The sequence below is a fragment of the Elgaria multicarinata genome, chromosome 2 (genome assembly GCF_023053635.1).
Source record: "Elgaria multicarinata webbii isolate HBS135686 ecotype San Diego chromosome 2, rElgMul1.1.pri, whole genome shotgun sequence".
Taxonomy (NCBI): domain Eukaryota; kingdom Metazoa; phylum Chordata; class Lepidosauria; order Squamata; family Anguidae; genus Elgaria; species Elgaria multicarinata.
Window position 1 is genome coordinate 75,723,434 of NC_086172.1, and position 25,182 is coordinate 75,748,615.

General features: G+C 46.0%; 1 protein-coding gene across 1 annotated transcript; it reads left to right on the forward strand.

Annotated features, from left to right (window-relative positions):
- Window positions 1-9,066: 9,066 nt before the first annotated feature.
- On the forward strand, window positions 9,067-20,489 carry FEV (FEV transcription factor, ETS family member). Its single transcript, XM_063118673.1, has 3 exons — window positions 9,067-9,115; window positions 9,685-9,759; window positions 19,987-20,489. The coding sequence occupies exons 1-3, from the start codon at window positions 9,067-9,069 to the stop codon at window positions 20,487-20,489; spliced, it is 627 nt and encodes a 208-aa protein (XP_062974743.1).
- The last annotated feature ends 4,693 nt before the right edge of the window (window positions 20,490-25,182 follow it).

Genomic DNA, 25,182 nt, shown 5'->3' on the forward strand with positions numbered 1-25,182 from the left:
GTCTTGCAGCAGTTCAGCGTCTGAGCACAAGAAGGATTATTGTTGAACGTTGCTGGTGAGAATTGGCAGATCAGCCTGGGGGCAAAGACACTTACTTTTCCACTAGGGCGCACTCACTATCAGGGTGGTTAAAGGGTTGATTGATTCTCCCCACAACAACCCTTCCTTTCTTGATACGTAAGTAGAGGTGAAGTGAGGATCCAGAGCCATATATTACCACCTGCCAGTGCAGAATCTGGGAGTGGTGGCTATTGCAGTTTAAATGGAATACACGGGGGTGAGGATGTATATTTTGTAATTTCCAGTGGAGATTGGTGGCTCTGATTTCAGTGAGGTTTTGATTCCATTCTAGGTTTCAGTCAGAACCAGCCAGAACTCTAAAGCAGTTACCCAAAGTGCTCAACCCATTTGGGGGGATAGGGGTTCAGCACCTTGGATAGCTCTTTTTAGAGTTCTGGCTGGTTTTGACTGAAACCCCGGAAAAGAATCACAGCCCCACTGAAATCGGAGCCACCAGACTCCATTGATATTTTCCCTTTCCTGCACCAGGATAATCTGAACCAGCCTTCCTCAACCTGGTGGCCTCCAGATGTGTTGGAATACAACTCCATCATCCACAGCTGGCTGCCTGGTTGTGGAAGGTTGGTCTAGAACAGTGGTCTTCAACTGGTCCAGACCTGAGACTCACCTTGGTCCCCCAACCTGCAACATGGGACCCACTTTCACAATTTTACAATTGCCCAACACGGTAGCAACAGCTTTGCTGTGACTCATCTGGACTGATCTGGTGACCCATTTTTGAGTTGTGACCCACCAGTTCAAGACCACTGGTCTAGAATAACTCTTCAGCCCCTGCCCCCACCTCATCCCTGGATCCTCGCCATTCTCTTCCCCCTTCTTTTTGATCCAAGCCTTCCTAACTTCCCAGCCACCCCACTGCCCTAAATTGCCACCCAGTTGGCCTCCCAGAGCCAAATGGAGTTGCAAATAAATAGTTAGACAGCGGGTGGGGAAATTCACATGCATAGACCATTCGGGAGGTTTGCACTTAAGGGCTGTTATAAGAAGAGAGACAGGGTGTACAAAGGCTGGAGTATTGGTTCTGGAAGAGTCTGGCTCTAGACCTTGATCTGCCATGAGGCTCACTGGGCAAGTCTCTGTCTAACTTATCTCTGGGGATTTTGGCAAGGATAAAAATAGAAAAGAATGAGTCAAGTAACCCACCCATGCAAACATTTGCCTGTTAGTTTTATGTTTTAATCTGCCCAATAATAAGCATTCTCTTGGAGAACAATTAAAAGAATACAATATAATACATAGCTAAAAGAATAAAATGAAATAAAAATATTTAAAATTGCTATATTTTAATTATTATAGATAGATAGATAGATAGATAGATAGATATTAAAATATAAGTCCCAGAGTGAATGCTTGCCTGTGGAAAACTACACTATCTGAGCAGGAGGCCTGTTTCCTAATCAAAATTTTTTTGGGACTGACTACAATCCCTTACTGACAAGAAGAATGTACTTCCCATTGAGGTAACCTGTTTATTATAACCTAACATGTTCCAGGGCATTTGGATATCATGCATTTCATGCTCATGCCATGCAAGTGTGGGACATGGTTTTGTACTGAGGATCACCAGCTTTCTTTTTCTTTTGTTAAAGGACAAGTTTCTAGTCCTTGTGGTTACAGACTGTGTAGACAATATACCCAGCAAAGGTCTTAGAAGCTAGACAGAGCACTGAGTGGGATTTCTAGGGGCAAAGGGCCTCCTTCACCCTCTTCAGAACCAGCAGATGCAGAGTCCAGTTATTTTTTTTAAAAAATAAAATATTTACAAGTGTGATTATACATGGTGTGAGCAATTCAGCTTTTCTTGGCAGACTTTATGTTAATTTATCTTTCTTTTTCTTTTAAGTGCATACAGCCATGCACTTTTAGAATGGGATGGTAAGTAGGTATTCCTAGCCCTCCTTCTCTTGTTCCTTACCCAACCACTCAATACAAAAGGTTAATAGACTGTGTTTCCCCTTTATGTGGTGCATTTCCCCTTTAGCCTCTTTGATATTTGATAGCCTCTTTGATATTTGAACTCATTAGGGCAGCCATCCCCAACCTGAGTTCCTCCAGATATTTTGGACTACAATTCCCAGCATTCCTGACCCGGCCATGCTGGCTGGGGTTGATTGGAATTAGTCCAAAACATTTGGAGGTGGCTGCAGGAGGGCAACTGGGATCTTCTTGAGGTTCAGACAGATCTTGGTAAAGCCCCGACTCAGCAAGCCAAACTGTTGTCTCCGTGCAGGGGAGAGAGGCTGTTGCAACTAATGCATATCCCCTTTGCCCACTTAGATGCTGCTTTGCTTCATCTGTCCACAGAAATCATGTGGGAAAAGACTTTGGGATCAAGAACTCCATTCCAGCAACACCACTAATCTGTGTCCTATACCTACCTGTGCTGGGCTTGTTTTCAGTTGCCTGCGGCTGATTAATAGAACTCAGGCAGCTAAAGCAAGTCTGGGGCATGAAAGGAGAACCCAGCAGAACTACCATCATCCCACTTGGAAAAGCTCAGGAGGAGAAATAGCCTAGAGAAGATGCACCTGAGCCAGAGGATGGAGCAGGGTATATAGAGGGCAGGGCAGGGCTCAGGAACATGATGGGCCCAGGGGAATCACTCCGCAAAATAGGGCAGAGGGCTATGACTTGCATGGGCATCCTGTTTTCCAGTAGGAACTGTAGGGGGTGATACTATTTCTTCTTATTGTTGGACATCTCATGCTCAAAAGAAGACTCTAGGGGTGCCACTTTGCTTCTCAAAGATAGATGATTAAGGTTGATCTGGAAACATGAGCATTTTACACCTTTTGGGGGAGAAGTGATTTTCCACATGCACCAAAAGAGATGAGAGAGAGAGAGAGAGAGAGAGAGAGAGAGAGAGAGAGAGAGAGAGAGAGAGAGAGAGAGGGAGGGAGGGAGGGAGGGAGGGAGGGAGGGAGGGAGGGAGGGAGAGGACAACAGGATCCAGGAAGCATCTCATTCAATGCCCTCCCCTATCCCACCTAATCCTAATATTGAAAAAGGCATGGGAGGCAGCGTGGGGAAGGGATGGGTTCCCTGTCAACATGTTACACAGTAATAGCAAGAAGGGATGATAAGGAAACTTCAGAATACCACATTATTGCTGGTCGTCTATGGATGTTTGAATGCTCAACCCCACACACTCCCAAATGTTTACTTTTCCATTGGAGTTCACAAGCTGCCTGTGTTTAGTTTATAGGAGAGGTAGTTGAGCCAGTCAGCCTGCCTGCAAGACACCCTCTGCCCAAGAAGTTCAGCCTCCAGACTCTCTCTTTCACTCTTGCTGTGTATGGGGAAGTCCTGAGGGGAATGGGGCGCTCTGCACATGTTCAGAGACATTCTGCAGAGAATCATCTCATTTAACAAAAGACACAAACATCTAGAATTCCAGAATCTGAAACAGGTGCTGGGGCCTAATATCAGCAAGCCCTTTCTGGGACCACATTAGAGATAGCCAGACAATAGCAGAAATCCTCTCCCTGAATGGCTATTTTGGGGATGATCCATGGCTCATACCAAAGCTTACTAGCAAAGATAGAGCATACATTACTGCAAACCAGTCATGTGCCCCTTCCAGATATTTTGGCCTATAACTCCCATCATTCCTAGCCAACATAGCCAATTCAGAAGCATTATGGGAGTTGTAGATCAGAACAGTTGGAGAGCCACAAGTTGCCCACCCCTGCACTAAGCCCACATGTGGCAGGGGCAAAGGAACCATTTACCCTTGGCATATTAAAAGTTTGTATGGCAGCATACAATTGCTACAATATCAAAATCCCATCACATTCCATCAGCAGCAAGCATCAACCATCTGGTTTATCTTGTTGCTACAGGCTAACCTGCAGCAACAAGGTGTCATTTGACAAGACGTATGTGGTTCAATATAAGAAAAGTGGCTGATGTGCCTTGAATTAGAAAGACTTATAAACTCTTCCCATTTTTCTCAATAGCAGCAGCCTGCCCCAAAGCTGCCCAGTCCTTTGTGACAGCAAGCATTCCAAGACAATGGCTTTCAATAGAGCTATAATTCTTCTGTTACATTCATAGGCCTCATTGTGAAATCAGAGAGGATCAGCTACCAAATAGTCATGATTAGGTAAAGGCATAGCTTAATGGCATAGCAGCAGCATCTAAGGCCATGGCTAGACCAGGCCTATATCCCAGGATTGTCCTGGGATCATCCCTGTGCATCCAAACAACACACAGGGGATCCCGGGAGCAGGCAGGAACGACCCCTCCATTTGCCTGGGATAATCCTTTTTTTTGGGGGGGGGGGAATCTTATTTTAATTTTATTTTTCCAAACAATACAAACAGTACAATATAAAATAATACCCCATAATACATAATAATACATACTAAACAAATTAATAAACATATATTTTAACAATTCTATTTAATCTAATCATTGATTAACATTAACATGCTCCCTCATCCCAGGGATCTTATTCTGATTTCCAAAATCTCATTAATTCCTCTGGAGGTGTTTTCCCTCTCCCCTTTAATAATACAAAGTCCAAAAACTGTTTCCATATTACTTCAAAATCATTCGTTTTTATCATTCCTCTTCTCACTCTCATGTTACATGTTAATTTATCATTAATAGCAATATCCCATATTTCTTTGTACCAATCTTCTATATGATAATCCCCTTGAACTTTCCAGTTCCTGGATATCATTAATCTTGAAGTTGTTAACAAATTCATTATCAATTCTTTTATCTCTTGATTACAATTCAATTCTGCCTGGGATAATCCTTAGGTCTAGCTAAAACCTATGTTTAATTGCAGCAAACACCATATAAAGTCAAGCACCTTTTTTTAAGGTTGGAGATGCGTGTGTGTTCATTGTACAATAACAAGGCCTATTATCAAAGCAACAGGTCTATTGCTATTTTCTGAGATTCATAAGTAAAGTAATAACCCAGTTAGAGCAGGCAAGGAAGGGAATACATTAGTCTTCCAGCCTTCACCTCACCCCATCTTATTTCAGCTTTTACACAAAAATGTGGGTTTATTGATGGAACTTTATTGCTGCCTTGATAGCAAAATGCACTAGTGTTTTCCCACAAGCATCCACTAGATGTCTCTGTCCTGTGTACAGGAGTGGACAAGAGATAAGAGCCTCATGAACAAGGTAGGATCCAAGCAGGTAAAACCATTTTTGTGTGTGTGTGCATATGATGGCTATTCACAAATATTTTTTCAAATAAAGATTTATTTTTAAAGACAGCCTGTGTTTCTATATGCTAACAAGGGAGCATGGTAAAGGCTCTGAAGAATTTGGTTGCTCTAGCCACATTTGAGTAGTCCCTAGGGTTGCCTTCCTCAACTGGCTGCCACCCAGACACATTAGACTACAACCTCCATCACCCCAGTCAGCATGATGGGAGTTGTAGTCTAACACATTAGGGAAGGCTACCCTAGGCAGAACCTTCCCAGGAGCAATGCTAGTTCACCACCATCACCCGGAACTGGGATAGTCACCTCACTCTGCCTTCATAGCATGGCCGGCCTGTAGCAACTGCAACACAGAAACCACCCTGATTAGCTCTGATGGTTCTGCATTTCAAAGAACTTATTTTTAAGGAAAAAGTATCCGAAGACAAGGAGATAGCACCACACTTGCTCACATGCAAGACATTGTTGTTGTTGTTGTTGTTTATTCCTGAAGTATAAAATCATGTGGCTGACATATGAAATTCAGTGAAACTCAATGCTGTGATGGGGGTGGGTGGGTGGTACGAGGATGCTAACATTTAGAACTTCTTAGAAGACCAAGATTTAAATTGGGGGTGGATAATCTTTTTGACTGATCCTTTTTCTCCCCTTCAGTCATTCATTCATTCCTCTCTCTCAAACACATATCCATACACACAAATCTTCCTTCTCTCTCCAATGATCCTAATGAAGTAAAAACAACAACACAAAACAGCAATCTGGGCTGCATCAGGATCTCCAAAGGGGAAAGTTAATGTTTAAATCAAAGAAAGCTTTTCCCCTAGAAACCCTGAATTCTGGAAAAGAGAGTGCCGTGTCAGAGAATAGTCCACGCTTCCCCAGTCTAGCGCCTTCCAGATGTTTTGGACCACATAAATCCCCAAGCCAGCATGGCCAATGGTTAGGAATGTTGGGAGTTATAGTTCAACACATCTGGAGGACGATGCTAGGCTGGGGGAAGGCTGGAATAGTCACAAATGGTCCTTAGCCTCCCTCCCGGGAATTGTGAGCAGGCAAAGGAAAACCCTGGAAGCAGAGAGTGGATTGTGCCTCTTAGTTAGGGAAAGGAAAAGGCAATGGATTTGTTGGTGGTGGGGTTTTCTGGCCAGAGTGTGGTGTAGTAGTTAGAGCAGCCTTCCCAACCTGGTGCCCTCCAGATGTTTTGGGCTTGAACTCCCATCAGTCCCTGCCAACATGGCCAATTGTCAGGAATGCTGGGAGCTGTGAACCAAACTATCTGGTGAAAACCAGGTTGGGGAAGATTGGGTCTGAGTGCTGGGTTAAGCCTGGGGAGATTCAGGTTCACATCCCTACATCGCCACAAAACAAAGTTCACTGAGAAAGCTTTAACCAATCACTGTCTCTCAGTCTTACCTACCTCACAAGGTTGTTGTGAAGATAACAAGAGGGAAGAATGATGTCCACTGCCTTGAGCTCTCTGGAGGAAAGGCAGGATGTAACTACTACTGCTGTTAATACTAGCAATAATGCTCAATGGGGCTTGCTCCCATGTACGTATGCTGAAGATTGCAGCATTGCAAGGTAATCCTGGGCATGCTTACTTGCATCAAATGGGGCTTACCACTGTAGCTCAGTGGCAGAGCGTGAGCCTTGCATGCAAAAGGTCTCTGGTTCAAGCCATATAGGGCTGGGAAAAACTCATCCTGCCTGAAACCTTGGATAGCCATCATAGATGTTGCTACTGAGTATAGACCAGGGTAGGGGACCTTTTTGTGAGCTTCAACTATTGGGAGGTATAGAAAGTAATGAACACACAACTCTCTAGCCAAGTGTGTTCAGGGCTGAAGCCTCAATGAACTTGCAATGCTTGGAGGGGTGGGGGTGGGGGTGGGGTGGGGTGGGGTGGGGATATAGCAGAGTGATTCAGAGCATGGAGCAGGAAGAGCACACTTCATATCTCAGACACTGCATTGGACAAACTAGTTTGCCTCAGCACTTACCACAACTGCAGTATTAAGGTGATCATACTGGTGGCTATACAAGTTAAGCACATGTCACAGATTTCGTTGCTATTGGGCTCCAGTGATTACTTCCCCACTACAACCACCCCAGCTCTAGTGTTATTAATGTTGTTCCTTCTGGGGCTTTGAGTAACTACAAACTATTTTGAGTCAGAACCAGGAGAAGCTGGTGGCTCCGATTTCAGTGGGGCAGAGATGCCGCTCTGGTTAGCCGTAAGTCTCAAGGAACTATCCAAGGTACTGAATCCTAGCCGCAAAATTGGTCCAGCACCTTGGATAGCTCCTTTAGACTTCTGGCTGGTTGCAACTAAAATCCAGGATGGAATCACACCACCGAAATTGGACCCACCAGCCTCCCCTGTTCAGAAGCTATTGTTATCCACCCATCCGAGTTTGGGAGAGAGCTATGCGTTTAAATACAACTCTCTTAAACTTTGTGCAGGATGGGCAGTAAAGGGAAGGGACGGAGTGAATGCAATGTTTAAATCAGGGGTAGGGAACTTGTAGCCCTCCAGATGTTGTTGGACTCCCACTCCCATCAGCCAAGCCAACATAGCCAATGATGAGTTGCAGCCCAGCATGTTCTTGATCCATGATCTAAATCTTGGATTACTTTGTTTTTAAGGGTTAGACATCCATGGCAGGTCGATGAATGGCTGTTCAGAAGCAGCCCACCTCTAAATACAAGATGCTTGGGGACAAGCTGCAGGGGAGATTGTTGTCTTCCTGTCCTGCTTGTGAGCTTCCAGAGGTATCTGGCTGGCCACCATTGCAAGCAAGACGCTGGACCAGGTGGACATCTGGTCTGATCCAGCAGCAGGCTCTTCCCATGATAAGGGGCAATGGAGGGAATCAGGTAGGGTTGCCAGGTGACCTCTTTTGCGGAGGACCATCCTCTCTTTGGAGGGCTGTCCCGTCCAATTTCGGTTTAAAGATAAGGAACCATAAGCACTGTTGCCCACCAACAGCTAGCCCCTGGACAACAGACTAAGCTATCCGGTAAACAGGTCCCCTGTTCACAGTCTTCCACAGCATGGAGAGGTGTATTGCACTTCTGTTTAAATTATAGCAATTACTGCTAAATGTGCATCTATACCTACGTATTAGCATAGGCAAATATTATGCAAATCGGTGCGTCTTTTTTTCTTCTTTTGGGTCTTCTTTTCCGGTGATGCACCCTCCCCCCCACACACACTTTTGGGTATTCCTAAGTGGCCACCCTAGCAGGGCGAGTGCCTCCCCACACCCACTCGCGATCTCTCCCCGGCCCCACACCCGCCCCGGCCCCAGCGTGCTCTCTTCCTCGCCGTGGCCCCGCCGGGGCGAATCGCTTTCAGGTTAAAGAGCCATTACGGCCCTCGGCCCTCAGCCGGGGCTGGTTTCCATGTTAGCTCAGAGGCGCTGGAGCAGAAGCGGCGGCGCCGAGAGCGGGCCGGCCAGGCGCTGCCTGTTTGCAAAGAGTTAAGAAGGCGGAAAATGCGGCTGCCTCTCTCCATAGAAACGTGGATCTTGAACGCGGGGAAACTTTATTAAAGTCCGATGGGCCGATAAGCGCCCGCGCCGCGCCTTTAATTAAAGCGCAGAGGAAATTGCGGCGCCCGGGCCCCGCGCCCCTCGCGCGTTGCTTGGAGACTGCCCCCCCCGCTCTCGCCCGCCCCCCATCCCGCGCCCTGCCTCGGCGGGTGGCGATCGCAATACATAATAATAACAACCACCGTCTTCCCTGGGCGAAGGCGATAATATCCCCCGCGGGCGCGGGGTGCGCGCAGAGCTGCCATGAGACGCGGCGCGGCCCGGACGCTGCTGCTCAACATGTACCTGCCAGGTAGGGCGGGGACCCAGGCCGGCTTGCCCCATCCTGCTTCTAGGGACTCTGCCCAGGCCAAGCGCCGTGGGGGGGGATCTCGGCGGGGGTGGGGGGGTCGCTGCCTTCCTCGTGGTGGATCGCTCCCTTTCCTCCCGATCCGGAGCCCCTAGCGTGGTTCCTTCGTCCCCTGTTCTTTCTCCTCCTCATTCCCTGCCTTCTCCTGCCCACCCCGCCCCATCCCATGGATGCTCCTCCGGGCTCTTAAGCAGACGCACTGAAACCTCCTCTCGCCTTCCCTATTTAAAGCTGCCCCGACGGCTCCCGTCGGAAGTCGGATTTCCTTTTTCCTGGACGCGTTTCCTGGCTTCATAGCGGCTTGTCATTGGGGGGGGCGAGGCAGTGGCGCAGAGGCGGGAGACTGGGGGACTTTGAAAGACAAGGCTCATTCGGGAAAGGGAGTTTCCTCTATCCCAAGTTTCAAAGGACAGAGAGAGGGTTGGGGGATCGGGATTGGTTTGAGTTTGTTGGCGCTCACCCTCTCTCTCTCCCTCTCTCTCTCTCTCTCTTCTTGCTGACCTTCCTTGCAGACCCAGTCGGGGAAACTTTGTTCAAAGAAGGCAAAAGCCAGCCGTGGGGCTCTCTGGGACCGGGAGTTCAAAAAGGTAAGATCGCCGCTTCTTCTTCTTCCCGGATGGTGCCCGGAGGGGGGTGGAAGCCTTTCAAGAAACTCGAGGGTGTTCCGTTTCCAAAGTCTCCTCGGTTTCCAGTATGGGGCTGCCTGTGCATCTTTTGCTCCCTCCGCCTGCTCTGGGTAGGACCCGCATCGCACAAGGCGTCCTCGCAACTTCTAGGATTTGAAAATGGCGCATGCCGGATTCTGCCCAGCCCCGCGACGGTTTCTTAAATTGCCGTGCCCTTTAAAACAACAACCGAGAAACCCCGGCCAAGGTCTGCTATTGGATTGCAGAGAGAAAGTGCGAAGTGGTGGTCTGGTAGTTCCTGCAAAACCCATTCCAAAGTAAGGATGTAACCAAACAACCCAAACGAGGATGTGTTCTGATTTGTACAGGTCAGGATTTCGTCCTTAGCAATAGACGGTTTTGAGCAATGACCAAGTCAAGCAGTCACAGTTTGGTGTGCTAAAACACCTTTAACTGCAAGACCCTCCAAAATGATGCGGGAAAGTGTGGGAATCCTGAAAGACCTCCGGTTTCTGTTGCAATAATAATAATAATAATAATAATAATAATAATAATAATGCAGCAGCAAAAATTGTTTGTTTTAAAGTGAGAACATATACGAACATGTCTTATATTGAATTAGATCGTTGGTTCGATCTAGCTTAGTATCGACGACTATTCTAAGTGCACTGACTAGCAGCGGCTCTTCAGGGGTTCAGGCAGCAGTCCAGCCACACCCAAACCAGGCGACTCCAGCTGTGTTGGATCCCAACTCCATCTCCCCCATGGAAGTGCAGTCCAATGCGTCTGGAGGCCCCCAGGTTGGAGAAGACTGCAGGGGTCTTTCCAGCCCTACCTGGAGATGCCAGATATTGAATCTGGGACTTCCAGCATGCAAAGCAGGTGCTTGAGCTGCAGCCCCTTCAAATCCTGCTTGTAGCTTCCCACTTACAGCAGTGGAGGCTGGTGGTACTGTGAATCCATTCTGTGAACCAGCCAGAATTTGGAAGGATCTATCCAAGGTGCTGAACCCCAGCCCCCAAACAGGCCCAGCACCTTGGATAGTTCCTTTAAAAATTCTAGCTGTTTCTGACTGAAGCCTAGAATGGTTTCATGAGTTCAGCACCTTGGATAGCTCTTTTGGCATTCTGGCTGAAACCCAGAATGGATTCATAGCCCTACCGAAATCAGAGCCACCAGACTCCATTGGTTTTACTAGGAAGCGACATCTGGCAAATTGGGGGCTTAATTAATTTCCTTTTCGCTCTCCAAGAACCGACACTAAACAGGTCCCCACTCAGCACCAGGGCCAATCCTCATTCCTCTCCCCGCACCCCATCGCCTTCTTTCTTCGGAGGCTTTCTTAGAGATCAGCTTCGGATAGAATGCAGACTGGAGCCGGGTCCCTACCGATTACCGATGATCATAGCAGAAACAACTCAGGAGGAAAAGATTCACGGGCGGGGGTGGGGGCGTCTTCGCCTTACGCACCTTGACACGCGCTGCAATTGTTTCCACGTTCCAGTTTGGAGCAGACGATTAACTGAGAAGCAGCTTCAAATACTGAAACTCCTGGATACCTATTTATTTATTAAGGGTCTATAAATAATAAAGAATGGGGATTAAAACCAAACGAAGTCACAACCGCGCTGGTATGAGCTCGCCCTTAATGCAGTGTGCTGTCCAAAATGGAGCTGCCGATCCAATTCGCATCTCCAATGCCCATCTCTTGCTGTGCCTCCTGTATATTTGCAGACTCTCTGCTTGACTCCCACCCCGCATACGCTTGTTCTTGGAGCAAAGGAAACCAACAGCCTTCTCTAATTATCCCATTGCAACACCAGTGAATTCATTCTTCCTTGAACGTATTTTGAACGAAAAGCACTGACATTCAACGGCTTCAACGCACGTTAACTCTGGATTCACTCTGTTTCGGGGTCGGGCTGCTTAATTAAACACAAGCAAAGCAAAGAACAGAACTCCCGGAGAAAAACTCTCTGGTAGCCCAGCCAAACTGCCTACCCACGTCCCCCTGCCAATGGGTTCCCACTGATGTATGCCTCTAGGGCGGATTTAGCGCACACACAAGCAGATTAGCGCTGAGTTGATTTCTTGGCGCCTGCTCTGTTTCACGGGAGCTGAATCTTCAATATGTTTACCCGAAATTAAATTCCATTGACTTTAATAGGATTCACTACCAGGCAGGTGAGGGAGAGATTGCAGCCAAGAAAACCAGCCTCTCCCATATAACCCTGTTTATGTAGTGAATCATAATTCCATTTTACTTCTATGCAAATATCTATTAGGAGCCGCGGGATGGTGGTGGTGCCGCCGCGGTAAGTGATTAGAGATGGAGCACTAATAGTTGGGTTGTATCCAATGTCAATCCAATTTAAGTCCCATTCATTTCAGCGGTTGACTCTAAGTAAGGGTAACATTGGATAGAACCCGGTGCGGACTCGCTGTTCAGAATAATTGAAGCAGAGTTAGTTAAAGCACTCTCTCCCCACCCCCACCGTCTATGCCAGCCTTCCCCAACGGGAGCTACCCCTAGATGTGCTGGACTACAACTCCCACCATCCCAAGCAGCTGTGGGGCAGCTGGGAATGATGGGTGTTGTAGTCCAATGCATCTGGAGGGCGCCTGGTTGGGCAAAGCTGCTTTACGCCCCGTTTCCTACAGAGTCCCGTTTCCTTTGGCACTTTCCTAAGGACAAACGCCAGCAAATCAAATGCCGCAGGGAGGTGAAAGATCAGCGTCGGCATCCTCTCTTGCACGTGAATGCTGCTTTCCCAGGGAAATTGACCTGAAGTTTCTCATGACAGAACAACCGCTTGGGCTGAACATGGTCACAGACGCTCATTTGTCATTTTTATTTTAAAAATATAATATCCTTTTCTACAACGGAATGGTGCTTATTCCCAGCTGAATGTATTTTGCATCAGAGCAGCCCACAAAAACCCAGGATAATTTCTGTATCATGATGGTGCTATGATTCAAATGAATTTAAACTGCATTTATTATTATTATTATTATTATTATTATTATTATTATTATTATTATTATTGCATTAATCTTTTAGTAAAAAGTTTGCCAACCCTGATTCTTTAATAATCATCATCATCATCATCATCATCATCATCCAGGGTTGGTAAACCTTTTTTAGTGGTGCTTTGTTTTGTTTTGTTTCATTTTTCATAAAGTAATGGGAGAAAAGAGAATATGAATTGTGAGCTTCACAACTGAAGTAATACAACATGACCCTTTTGACTGGGCGTTAAATGGTGCAACTATGCATGTGTAGACAGAAATAAATCCTTCAGTGCCCCAGCCAGCTATGTAGGACTTATTTTTGCCTAAACATGCATAGGATTGCACCCTATTATGCCCAGGGTCTAAAATGATCTCTGTATCCCTTTTATCATCATGCCAGCTAATAAGCCAAATAACTCATTTCAACAATAGTAACATTGCAACATTTTAAATTCATTACAAAATAGGCAAGAATCAATCGTCAGAACACAACATCAATTTATTTTATTTATCAAATGCTAGAATACTGGAGCCAGACTCAGATATACCAAAAATCTTCAAAGCAGTTCGGGTATCAATAAACAAAAGATGGGCAGAGCCAGGTATTTCCCAACTAGTTTTACAGTATAATGCTACTGGAAAGAAGGCTCTCTTGCCTTTGGGACTAACTCCCATGTCAACATTTTTGGGATTGCAGTCTTACTTGACAGTTGCGGGGAGGGGGAAAAATTGTGATCAAAAATTGCGCTAAAACTGATAAATTAAAAAGAAAAATCTGATTTAATTTGGAGGAGCTAATTTCTCTTTTCCCCCCCCCCATGCATTATGACCTAGATCTTGTCCAAAGTATAGTTGCAAGGGGGATGTAATTCACATTTTTGGAAAACTGGTGTGTGTGTAACAGCAGAAAATGTCCCCAAATTAAAATCTATATGACATTCGCTTGTCCTTCTGCAGTGATTTATCTCTACAGATGCCTGTATCTCGAGGTTGCAAAAGAAATGGTTCCTCTTTAAAAACAAAAACAAACGAACTAATACGGCCAAGAAGACTCAATTCTAGCAAAATTTTCGAAATTCAAAGTGGGACTGTCTAATAAGGGCATAAATTTAGCAGGACAAAAATGATTAATCAATAACAATTTGCAAGAATATAGCTACAAAATCCTTCGCATATCTTGTTGTTATCCTAACAACAATCATGCAAAGTGTGGCTTGGTTTAAGGCCATCACTGCCCCAATTTATGCACGCTTACTCAGAAAGAAGTCCCACTGTGTTCAATGGAGTTTACTCGCAAGTAAGTGTGCTTAGGATTGCAGTATAAGAAATGACAAGAATCGGTTTTTTTTTTCCTGGTCATGGTGGTGGTGGGGGACGAAATAAAATGAATTCTAGGCACAAAATCATATTTTATATAGACAATTATATTTTTAGATGCTTAAGGAAGAGTGTTGTAGACGGTATTATTTAGAGCGGAGGCTGGTGGCTCCAATTTCGGTGGGGCTATGGATCCATTCTGGATTTCAGCCCGAACCAGCTAGAACTCTAAAGGAGATATCAAAGTGTTGAATCCTACCCCTAACATAAGTTCAGGCCTTGGATAGCTCCCGTAGGGTTCTGGCTGGTTATGACTGAAACCCAGAATGGATCCACAGCCCCACCGAAATCGGAGCCACCAGCCTCCGCCGATTATTCATCTCTTTAACATCGGAATATCAGATCAAGTCTGCACACCAATGTCCTTTTCAAACAGCATCCTTCTTTTTAAAAGGTTTTTTTTTTAAATCTCGAAATACGGTGTGAATTAATTTTTATACATGTACAGGTTTTTCGCGCACCTGGCGGGGGGCGTTGGTTGGGGCTGTTTCTGGCGTGACAGCTGTTTGACCTGCTGATCCCTCCCTCTTCCTGTTTGTTTGCAGAAAGCGACTTCAAATCTGCCATTGTTTGATTGAATGCTAAATACAAAGGCTCTATCTTCAATCACGGTTCAGCCAAAGCGCAGGGCATTTTAAGTCGCAGCCATCGCAGCCGGAGAGTTACGGCCAGGACTCCGATTCTATCCCACTGAAATCGAGGAGATTTACTCCCACTTAGAAGTGCTTAACTTTGGCTGGATTGTGCTCGTTGTGTTGATGTATAGGGCTTGTGTCCATGTATATTATTACCGCAAGCAAGCACACTTCCAGTATCATCATCATCATCATCTTCAGCATCATCTTTATTAGGCCACCAAGAACAGTTTATAGCCAGAGCACACTTCCAGTAAGGAAACAATCTAGAAATCTGACCAAACTCAGTGGGGCTTACTTTCGAGTAGATATGTATAGGGTTTTTCAATGTCAAATTTCCAGATTGACACTTACTGGAAGTGTCTCTCTTCTAAAAGTGGGCATCCTTACAGCGATTATAGACGCACGTACATGTGCATCTTCCCCTAACAGTGTAATCATATATGGGCCTGCTAGGAAGTAAGGCCCATTGAGCTGAATGGGGCTTACTCCCAAGTACGTGTGCATAGAATTACAGCCTAACTAGGGTAGGATGATAAGATACTCAGCCGGTCCTGCGAGATGAGGAGGAGAGATGGGTTTCCCTTTATGAGGCATTGCCACCTCCGGATCGGATTCCTTTGGGTTGTTGCTTTCTCACTTGCTTTCTATCGCTGAGCCAGTGGCCGTTTCTACACCTGCCTTTTCCCCCAGGATCGTCCCGGGATCATCCCTGGGCATCCAAAGGGACGATTCGTCCATTTTCCTGGGATAATTATTAGGGGTAGAAAGGGTCAGTGACTACCGAGGGCAAAGCCAATTCTAAATCGCGGATTTCCGGAACATGCTGCTCAAACGGGGTTTGGAAAGACAAAAAGCACCCTTCTTGCTTGGGCAGTGAAAGGATTCCCACACGGGTCGTTCCTCCTCCGGATTTCAATGAGGGTGCAGTCCTGTGCCTACTTAGACAGGAAAAAAAGTCACACAGCCCGCAGCATGCCAGCTGGCTGGGGCATGCTGGGAATTGTAGCACTGTTTTTGTGATTTAAAATCTCAATTGCTCCTGATCCGAGCTGTTAGCTTTTTTAGCGGATTTAAAACCCTCAACTGCTCCGGATCCATCCTTACTTTCTAAATCTCGGGGCTGACTTAGAGAGACAGCAAAGGTGATTCCAGGTGGTGAGTTTCAGTCCTGTAATGCTCCCCTAATTTCAAAAATAAATAAATAGGATTTTGTAAATAAAAATCTAGTGTGTCAGAAAGATAAGTTCAAGGAACTTTATTTTACATATGGGAAGATTTTAAAATGTGATTCCCCACCCCCACCCCCAATCTGAAGTAGTACGATCCATTCTACCAACACCAGACTCTACCACCTCATTCTGCTGCAGGTGTAGAACACGTCTTTCTAGACTTCAGTCATAAATGGAAAGTTACTTCCCATTGATGAAAATAAGAGGCTACATATAATGAGTCCAAAATTGCATTCTTCAGAGTGAATTCACGCATGCACGTCCATTACATGAGTTCACCCATGCATGCTCCAGCATCAACTGAGGGCTTGCATGAGTGAAAGTGATGACAGGAGTCTAACACAGAAAATCTCATACAAGTCTACCAGTAGTTCCTAACTCATTTTTCATTCATGCCTTTTCTAGAAATGATGCAAAGACTGTGGCTTCTACATGCAATGGTTGAGCAGGGGACTTTTTAAAATAGTCATCCCAATGTAGTAAGGCGGGAGGGGGGGAGTGTTCCTAGATAGAAAAGCTTCCAGGTTCAGATCTTCTCTGGATTGTATGCTGTGCACGGAAAAGTGGGTGCAGCGTGCACACTTCCCCAGAGCTGTAAGTGCAGTTCCTGTGGTTGGATCAGGATGGGGGAGGCTCATTGCCCAAAGGCACGGTCAGTGCTGCCAGCTTTGATGGTGTTGCAATATTCATGGCCACAGTCCCAATAAAGAGGCAGGCTAAAATTCACAGAAAGATCCACTAGTATAACTACTAAATTATGCTGGGAGAATGGTTATCACCTAACAATGTTTTGTGAATGGCAACCACCATAGTTGTTGGGGAACATGGGTGGGAAAGTGCTATTGCACTTGCATCTTGCTTGTGGGTTCCTGGTTGACAGCTGATTGGCCACTGTGTGAACAGAGTGCTGGACTAGATGGACCCTTGTTCTGATCCAGCAGGGCTCTACTTGTGTTCTTATGTTCTTAAGCTAATCATCGCTGTTTGTACTTTTTACATTTAAATTCCCTCTGACAACACAATTTACATCTCCCCACCACACCCACTCCCAAGCATGTATATATAAATCTGCCAACTTGGGGTTAATGCTCCATGTATCTGATGGAAGTAGACAGGGTGCAGGAAAAGCTTATGCAAGAATAAATGTGTTCGTCTTTAAGGTACCACAAGACTCTTCCTTGCTTTTATTACATAATGGTGGTTGTGAGTTTCTTGTATTGTAACTGAGTGCTCTTTAAATTGTTGTGTATCATTTCAGAATGATTAATGGCAGATTTAAAAATACAATAATGTGACTCAAACAGGGTTAAGTCTAGGGTAAAAATTAATGGCATCAAATTAAAACATGCTTAGTTGTTTCAACAGCTGCCTTTTAAACAATCAATTGATTATACATGCTACTAACCCTGATCCTAAAGCAAAAAATTGAAATACAACTGGGTTGATTTAAATATATGTGCATATCACAAAATCAAAAAACAACAACAACCCCTCAGCTTTTTGAGGGGCAAGCTATAGCTCAGTGCTAGAGCATCTGTCCTGCATGCAAAAGGTCCCAGGCTCAATCCCTGGGCAAGACTCCTGTCTGAAACCCTGGAGTGCCACGGCCAATCAAGGCAGAAGACAGTGCTGAGCCAATAGTGCAATCCTATGCACATTTAGACTGGAAAAAGTCCTACAATTCCTACATGCTGGCTGGGGAATGCTAAACGTGCATAGGATTGAACCCTAAATGCATCCATGGTTTGATTTGGTATAAGACATTACATACAAATGCATGTAACAAAACTGTAGTGGTTTTAAATGAAACACACTCTTAAGAAGCTACACTTTGGTACAGTGGAATGGCAGGGAACCTTTCCTTTGCCAAACATTTTCCCACAATTGCCTTTTCTTCCAGAGAAACTTGTATAAAATGTGCGCGTGGGGGCGGGGTGTGTCTGTATTTGAGGTAGAAACCAGCCAGCGGGGAAAGGGTTAAATCCCCCTTCCTCTCCACCCCCACCCCCACCCCCAGTTCCTGGTCCTCCACTCAAAATAACAGTCTCCTGGAGCTGCTTTTAAAAAGAAGAGTCAGGGTGTCCTTCCATCCCTTTGTGTGCAATATGTGGCTGGCCCCTCAAAAAAGGAAAAGGAGACCCTGAAGAACAGTCAGATGACCCTTCCCTGGCCTCGCACCCTCCTGATGTGTTGGACTATATTTCCCAGCATGCATCACCTCCCCAACTTGGCTGAACCACATTGGCTGAGGATGATGGAAGTTGTAGTCCAACACATCTGCAGAGCTCTAGGTTGGGTAAGGCTTATCTTGTGTCAAGCTGTCATGACATGCAGCATTTCGTGCTCCTGACAAAGGGCAGCCAATTATGTGAAGAGGGAACAAGGAAATGCAGCATGGCAGCACAGGGTAAAGTATATCTAGATGCTCTTCTTTTGTCGCTGTTTTGGTAACTTGTTCTATTCGTGTTTTCTCGTGTGGTGAAGAGCAGTAAAGCAGCAGTTTCTGCAGCTGTACCTCTCCCCACGGCTTGAGTTCGATCCCAGTGGAAGCTGGTTTCAGGCAGCAGGCTCGGGTCGACTCAGCCTTCCATCCTCCCGAGGTTGGTAAAATGAGTACCCAGTTAGCTGGGGGAATGGTAATAACAGCCGGGGAAGGCAACGGCAAACCACCACCCTATAAGGCCTGCCAAGAAAGCGTCAACGAAAGCTGGCTTCCCTCCAAGAGTCAGTAATGACTCAGAGCCTGTACGAGAGGTTCCTTTCCTTTTCCTTCCTTAGAAACTTGTTCTATTTGTATTTTCTTATTCTTACTGAGTTTTCTTATGGTTTAATCTGGAAACTGCTTTGAGCACCCTTTTGGAACCAAAAGTGGGATAGACATGTTGAGATAGACGGTACATGGAGGGAAGGATTTATTGCTGTGGTTATTTTTTCCGCAGTAGCTGCACCTGTGTTTAGCAGGACATTTAGGGTGTTTCAAGACCCAGGTTTCCCAGCACTACAAACCAGAAGGCACAGTGCAGCTATTCCATATTTTCCTCCTTAGCAGATTTCTTTTGTGGTAAGAAAAAAGACAGAAGAAGTGGTGGGAAAACACAAGAAGGGTTAAAAGACTGGCAGAGCAATGCTATAGTTACCTGCAGAGGGCTCCTACCTTGGAGTCTTTGAAGCATTAAAAATGAGGGAGGGGCAGCATTTCTGCTGTTTTCTTCCCTCCCCGGCCATTTTGTTTTTTTCTTATGAATCCCCTCCCATTATACAGTTAAATGTTGTGCTGGAACAATCTTTAATATTCACTGATGTACCTGCTCTTTTAGATGATCTACCTGCTTCTGGGAAATTAACGAATGGTCAATGTAAATGGATTCTCTTGTGCCCTTTTGGCAGCTAAATGACATTACAATGCTGGAAGGATAAATGCTCACCTCTTATAATGCAATGGAATGGGTGGCATACAGACAACAAGGAATACTAAGAAATCATACACACACACACATACACACACAGAGAATTCATATGCATTCAGTGATATAGATATATACGAATCTATGTAAGTATATATCCAACATCAGGATAGGTAAAGGCTCTGGAGGATTCTGCAGAGGATGGGAGGGGGCATTAGGGGGTCAGCTTTCCAAAGCTGGACCTCTTGCTCTCCCTCCTATAAATTATCTGATGGCCCTTGGGATCATAGGATTGCATCTCACCCTCTCCACTGCCCTAAAATTCCATGAATGAGACAGGGTGATTTCCCAGTAAAAGGCTCATCTGGAAGCACCCCTAGCATGGTCCTCAAGAGTGGATATCACAGGACTAGATGGAGGAAGAGTCCAACTCAGTACAAGGCAGCTTTGTACGTCCTTGAGGGTGAATGGGAGGACTTCCCTGTAAGAGTGGGTCTTTCTAAACTGGCCCCTCTTTCTGCTTTCCAGGCAGTGGACAGATCCAGTTGTGGCAGTTTCTGCTGGAGCTGCTTTCGGACCGGGCCAACCTGAACTGCATCGCCTGGGAAGGCACCAACGGCGAGTTCAAGCTCCTGGATCCCGACGAGGTGGCGCGGCGCTGGGGCGAGCGCAAAAGCAAGCCCAACATGAACTATGACAAGCTGAGCCGGGCGCTGCGCTATTACTATGACAAGAACATCATGACAAAGGTGCACGGCAAGCGCTACGCCTACAAGTTTGACTTCCAGGGCCTAGCCCAGGTCTGCCAGCCAGCCACACCTGACCACACCCTCTACAAATTCCAAGCCCCCCTGCCCTTCGCTGGCATCTCCAAACTCAACATTATGGCCTCAGGTGTGACCCCAACCAGCTTCTCCTATTGGCCAGGTTCTACCCCCACCCTCTACCCCAGCCATGGCTTGCAGCCTTCAGCGCCCTTCGGTACCATGGCAACCTCCCACATCAACAACATGAACAGCCACTACCACTAGGCCTCTCGTGGCTGCAGGGTGGGCAAGAAGGGAGGGAGGGAGGGCCCACAGATTCCATCTTAAGGCATTTCCAAATTAAGCAAGAAGATATTGGGTGCAGCAGGGAGGGCGCTTTCTTGAGATATACTGGATCTCAGCAAAGGAGCTGAAGGCCTTTCCTGGCTCAAGGTCCCTCCCTCCTGAATACAGAGCCCATAATTTTATAGGGAGTATTTCATCAATGCCTTCCATTTCTCCATTAAAAATAATAATAATCTTACTTCCAATATATTGGAATGACTTTGGAACTTCCTTGTATTTGCTCCCCTGGGAACTCTGGTCATGCATAAAAGTTAAGATCAGCTAAGCCTCGGCTAAGCAACACACCCACACAGCCCTCTCCCACACAAATTCTCCTCCCCAAACACAAAGTTCACTCTTCCCCCACCTCCCCAATCCTGCTGAATGCCATTCATTTCTTTGGAGCTGCCCACTTCTTTGGTGCCATTTCCCCCTTGGCTGCAGCATCCAGTGATGCAGTTCAGTAATTGCAGAGTCTGGATTTAATTGTGCAGAATCCATGACGGTGCCCACCCACCCCCGCCACCTTTAGAGGGTAGCATATCTACGTTCACTTCAGTTGGAAATGTTGTAAGCAGGCCTGGCTGTATTCAGCAGCACTCCTGTTCATTCTGCTAAGACGGTCCTGGGCCCCCAAAGTTCTGCCCTCAAAGCATCATAAGCATCATTTCCCCTAGATTAGGCACCGGGGTAATCAGGGCCGGCCTTACTATAATGCAGAATGAAGCGGCCAGGCAGCAAGTTGTTAGTTATTAATTTATTATTACTGTATGTCTACAGCCAGATAGGGAGAGGTGCTTGTGGGATTTTCTGCCTCAGGTGCCAAATTAATTGGCTACCTTAATTTGGGAGGGGTGGTGCCATTTCTGCCCTGTGGATAATCCCACCTTCTCAGGAATCATGTGGTGAATGGGACCACCTTACACAGTTACACAACCATTCAGATTTAGTTGTGTGATGATGTCAACTCAGTGAGGGCAATTTAAATAAACTAGTGAACATTTTCACAGGGAGTGCGAATAATAGACGTCTGAAGAGAGAATCCTTGTTTTTTAACACAGCCACAAATGAGAACAAAAGCTACTAGCAGTTTTGGCTCAGCACTAATCAAAATTAGGGTGACCATATGGAAATGAGGACAAGGCTCTTTCACAGTTGCTTAGAAAAGGGAATTTCAACATGTGTCATTTGTATGCATGCAGCACCTGGTGAAATTCCCTCTTCATCACAATAGTTTAAGCTGCAGAAGCACTGTCTGAGTGATCAGATAAAAAAGAGGGCAGGGTTCCTTCAGTTTAACTGTTGTGATGAAGAGGGAATTTCATCAGGTGCTGCATGCATACAAATGACACCCGTTGAAATTCCCTTTTCTATACAACTGTCCAAGTTACAGGAGCCCTGTCCTCCTTTCCATATGGTCACCCTATAGCTTGCCTGAATGTGGGGTCCCTAATCTCAGAAACTAGTCTAGGCACCGAACGCTCTCCTCAGAGCCATTCAAAGTGAGAAGCACAGCCAAACTCCCAAGCTCTTCAAGCTGCTAACTTTTGCTGCGCTGAACCCTTAATGCTGGACATGCACAGGATCCACTGGTTCCATGGGGAGAGGCCCGAAGTTCAACATTTCCAAAATATAAAATTTAATTAAAAAATAATATGGGGCTCGTAGAAGGAGGGAAGGTGAAATTTGATGAAATCCAGTCTTTGTTCATTGTATCACGCTGGGTTCCTTGGCTCTGAACAGACTGTAGCCTTTGGAGATTGGGGAGGTGGTGTGTGGCTAGACAAACTTGAATATACTGCAGAGTCAACTCACACAAGTGATGGATGCTTCAAGTCTGAAAGTGCCAGCAGTTGGCATTTTAGCACATTGATCTAAAAGCCAAACTGATGCCCTCTGTTCTGCAGTGGGGATCGCTGTTGATGACACATGGAGATGGAGACTAAACTCAAGCAAGTAGGACTTCTCCCAGAAAGCGTTGCCCAAAGTGACATCTTCATTAGGCCATTCTAGCCTTGCAGTTGCTTTCTGTGCACTGGCTCTGGATCATGCTCTTCCCCCGCTGTCATGACTTCATCCGCTTTTGTTCTGTTCTCAGGTGGATGGGAATGCAAACATTTGGATCATTTCCCTTGACACAAGGAAAAGGGCACTGCTTCAGGTTTCCATTTGTGGGGGTGGGAGGGGAGGGGAGGGGACTGTTCAAAGATCGACTCTTGAATATGTGCAAAATTAAATTGCAAAAACAGCAGTGTACTTTAATAGCCCTTGTTGCGGTTACTTTTTTTGGTACTTAATTAAAAACAAAGCAAAACAACAGAGAGACTTAGGTGATTTTGAGAAATGATCTCATGCAGTGTTAAACAGGTTGGGGTGGACCACAACTCCCTCCCTCACTGGCACCTCTGCACAAGTAGGGCGACCACATGAAATGGAGGACTGGGCTCCTGTATCTTTAACGGTTGTACTGAAAAGGGAATTTCAGCAGGTGTCATTTGTATGCATGCGACACCTGGTGAAATCCCCTCTTCGTCACAACAGTTAAAGCTGCAGGAGCCCTGCTCTAGTATAGCTAGAGTGACCAGATACAAAAGAGGCCAGGGCTCCTGCAGCTTTAACTGTTGTGACGAAGAGGGGATTTCACCAGGTGCTGCATGCATACAAATGACACCTGCTGAGATTCCCTTTTCTATAAAACCATTAAAGATACAGGAGAGCAGTCCTCCTTTCCATATGGTCACCCTAATTAAAGGTGCAGTAGCCCCACCCCCTTTTGCAATAGGCCACACTGTCCCAGAGGCACCTCCAGGCTCTTCTCAATGAGTCCTGTTCCACACAGTATAATGGATGGCGGCGGCAGCTGTTGGTGGTGACCCACCAGTACCTGGGCCCATTAGGCTCCTTGACAACCCTTACTTGGATTGATTCCTTGCTACTTGTTTCATTCTGCCTTTCCTCCATTTACTCTTCATAATCCACTCATGGCCTAATCTACACCAAGCAGGATATAGAACTACGAAAGCAGCATGAAAGCAGCATGTGCTATGTGTCAATGGGCCTCAACAGTTGTCAGTGCACTTCAATACTGCTATAAAGCAGTAGTGTGGCTCCTTCAGCTATTGGGTGGTATAGAAATGCAATAAATAAATAAATATACTGCTTTCATACCACTTTCATAGTGCAATATTCTGCTTGGTGTAGATTAGGCCTGAACTACTAGACCAGAGAAGATGAGGAATGGGCAACATTGGCTCCTAACTGAGGCCCTGCCTCAAGGAGCATTCTTTGAGGCCAAGTCAGGGCTTTCCCCCCCCCCGCCTTTTCTACATGCTTGTTTGGAGTAGGGTGACCATATGAAAAGGAGGACAGGGCTCCTGTATCTTTAACAGTTGCATAGAAAAGGGAATTTCAGCAGGTGTCATTTGTATATATGGAGAGCCTGGTGAAATTCCCTATTCATCACAACAGTTAAAGTGCAGGAGCTATACTAGAGTGACCAGATTTAAAAGAGGGCAGGGCACCTGCAGCTTTAACTGTTGTGATGAAGAGGGAATTTCACCAGGTGCTGCATGCCTACAAATGACACCTGCTGGAATTCCCTTTTCAATACAATGGTTCAAGATACAGGAGCCCTGTCCTCCTTTTCATATGGTCACCCTAGTTTGGAGCCAGTTCATCCCCCAGGCCCCAAAAGTTCTCCACTTCTGCTCCATGTCCTTCTCCAGAGACACACTATTGTCCTGTTAAGGTTCCCTGAACTCACCTCTGCTATTCACTCCTCATGTCCCAGACCCCCCTTATCTTCACCTCCTCATCTTCACCTTCACAACTTTCTGCAGTTACTCATCTGTTTACAGCTACCTGTTCATTCCTTTGTAGCAGCCTTCAGAAGATGGCACAGAGATCTACCCACTGGCAAGATATTGCGGGGAGGGGGAGGGTTGAATTGGCTTGTAGCCCCTACTACTTACAATTTTCTCAGCCATGCCTCAGGTGCACTAAAACAGATAGCAACCGCGTGTGGGGCAGGGGGACTTGGTGGAGTGTGTTGGTACAAAGAAAGAGTAGGTAGAGAAAAATTAAGCACCCTCTTTCCGGTGTTGCTTTCTCTTCTTCTGATCACTGCCTCCCTAAACAGCTCTCCCCCCTAATGTTTGAGGGTTTGCTACAGGTGTTCTCAGGTAACCTCTAGTTGGGCTCAGAGTGGGTGGCTTCTATTTGAATGATCGAAGGACATCACTACACTGCTCCACTTAAGTCCAGCAGGGGGCAGTGGTGACTCACACAAATGTCTTTTTCCGGCCTATGATATAACTGTGACAAATTCCACACAAAGGTACTAGTATGTTCATCCCTGGCAGCAACCAAAGGTTCTGTGACTCCTAAAAGTCTGAAAAATGTACTGTGCTGTTTAGATGCATGAAATGTTAGCCTGACTTGGCAGATATAGGGGCACACAGATAGATCTGGGTGTAATTATGAAGAGAAGCCAGAAGGCGCAGCTAAGCAAGAAACACAAGTGGATCCCATTACTCTGCAAAGCAGAAATGAAGACAAAGAGCTTCTCTACACATAGGAAGGATCCCGCAGTCTTACTGGAGCTTTCATCCTCCAGAGTCTTCCCACTGTCATG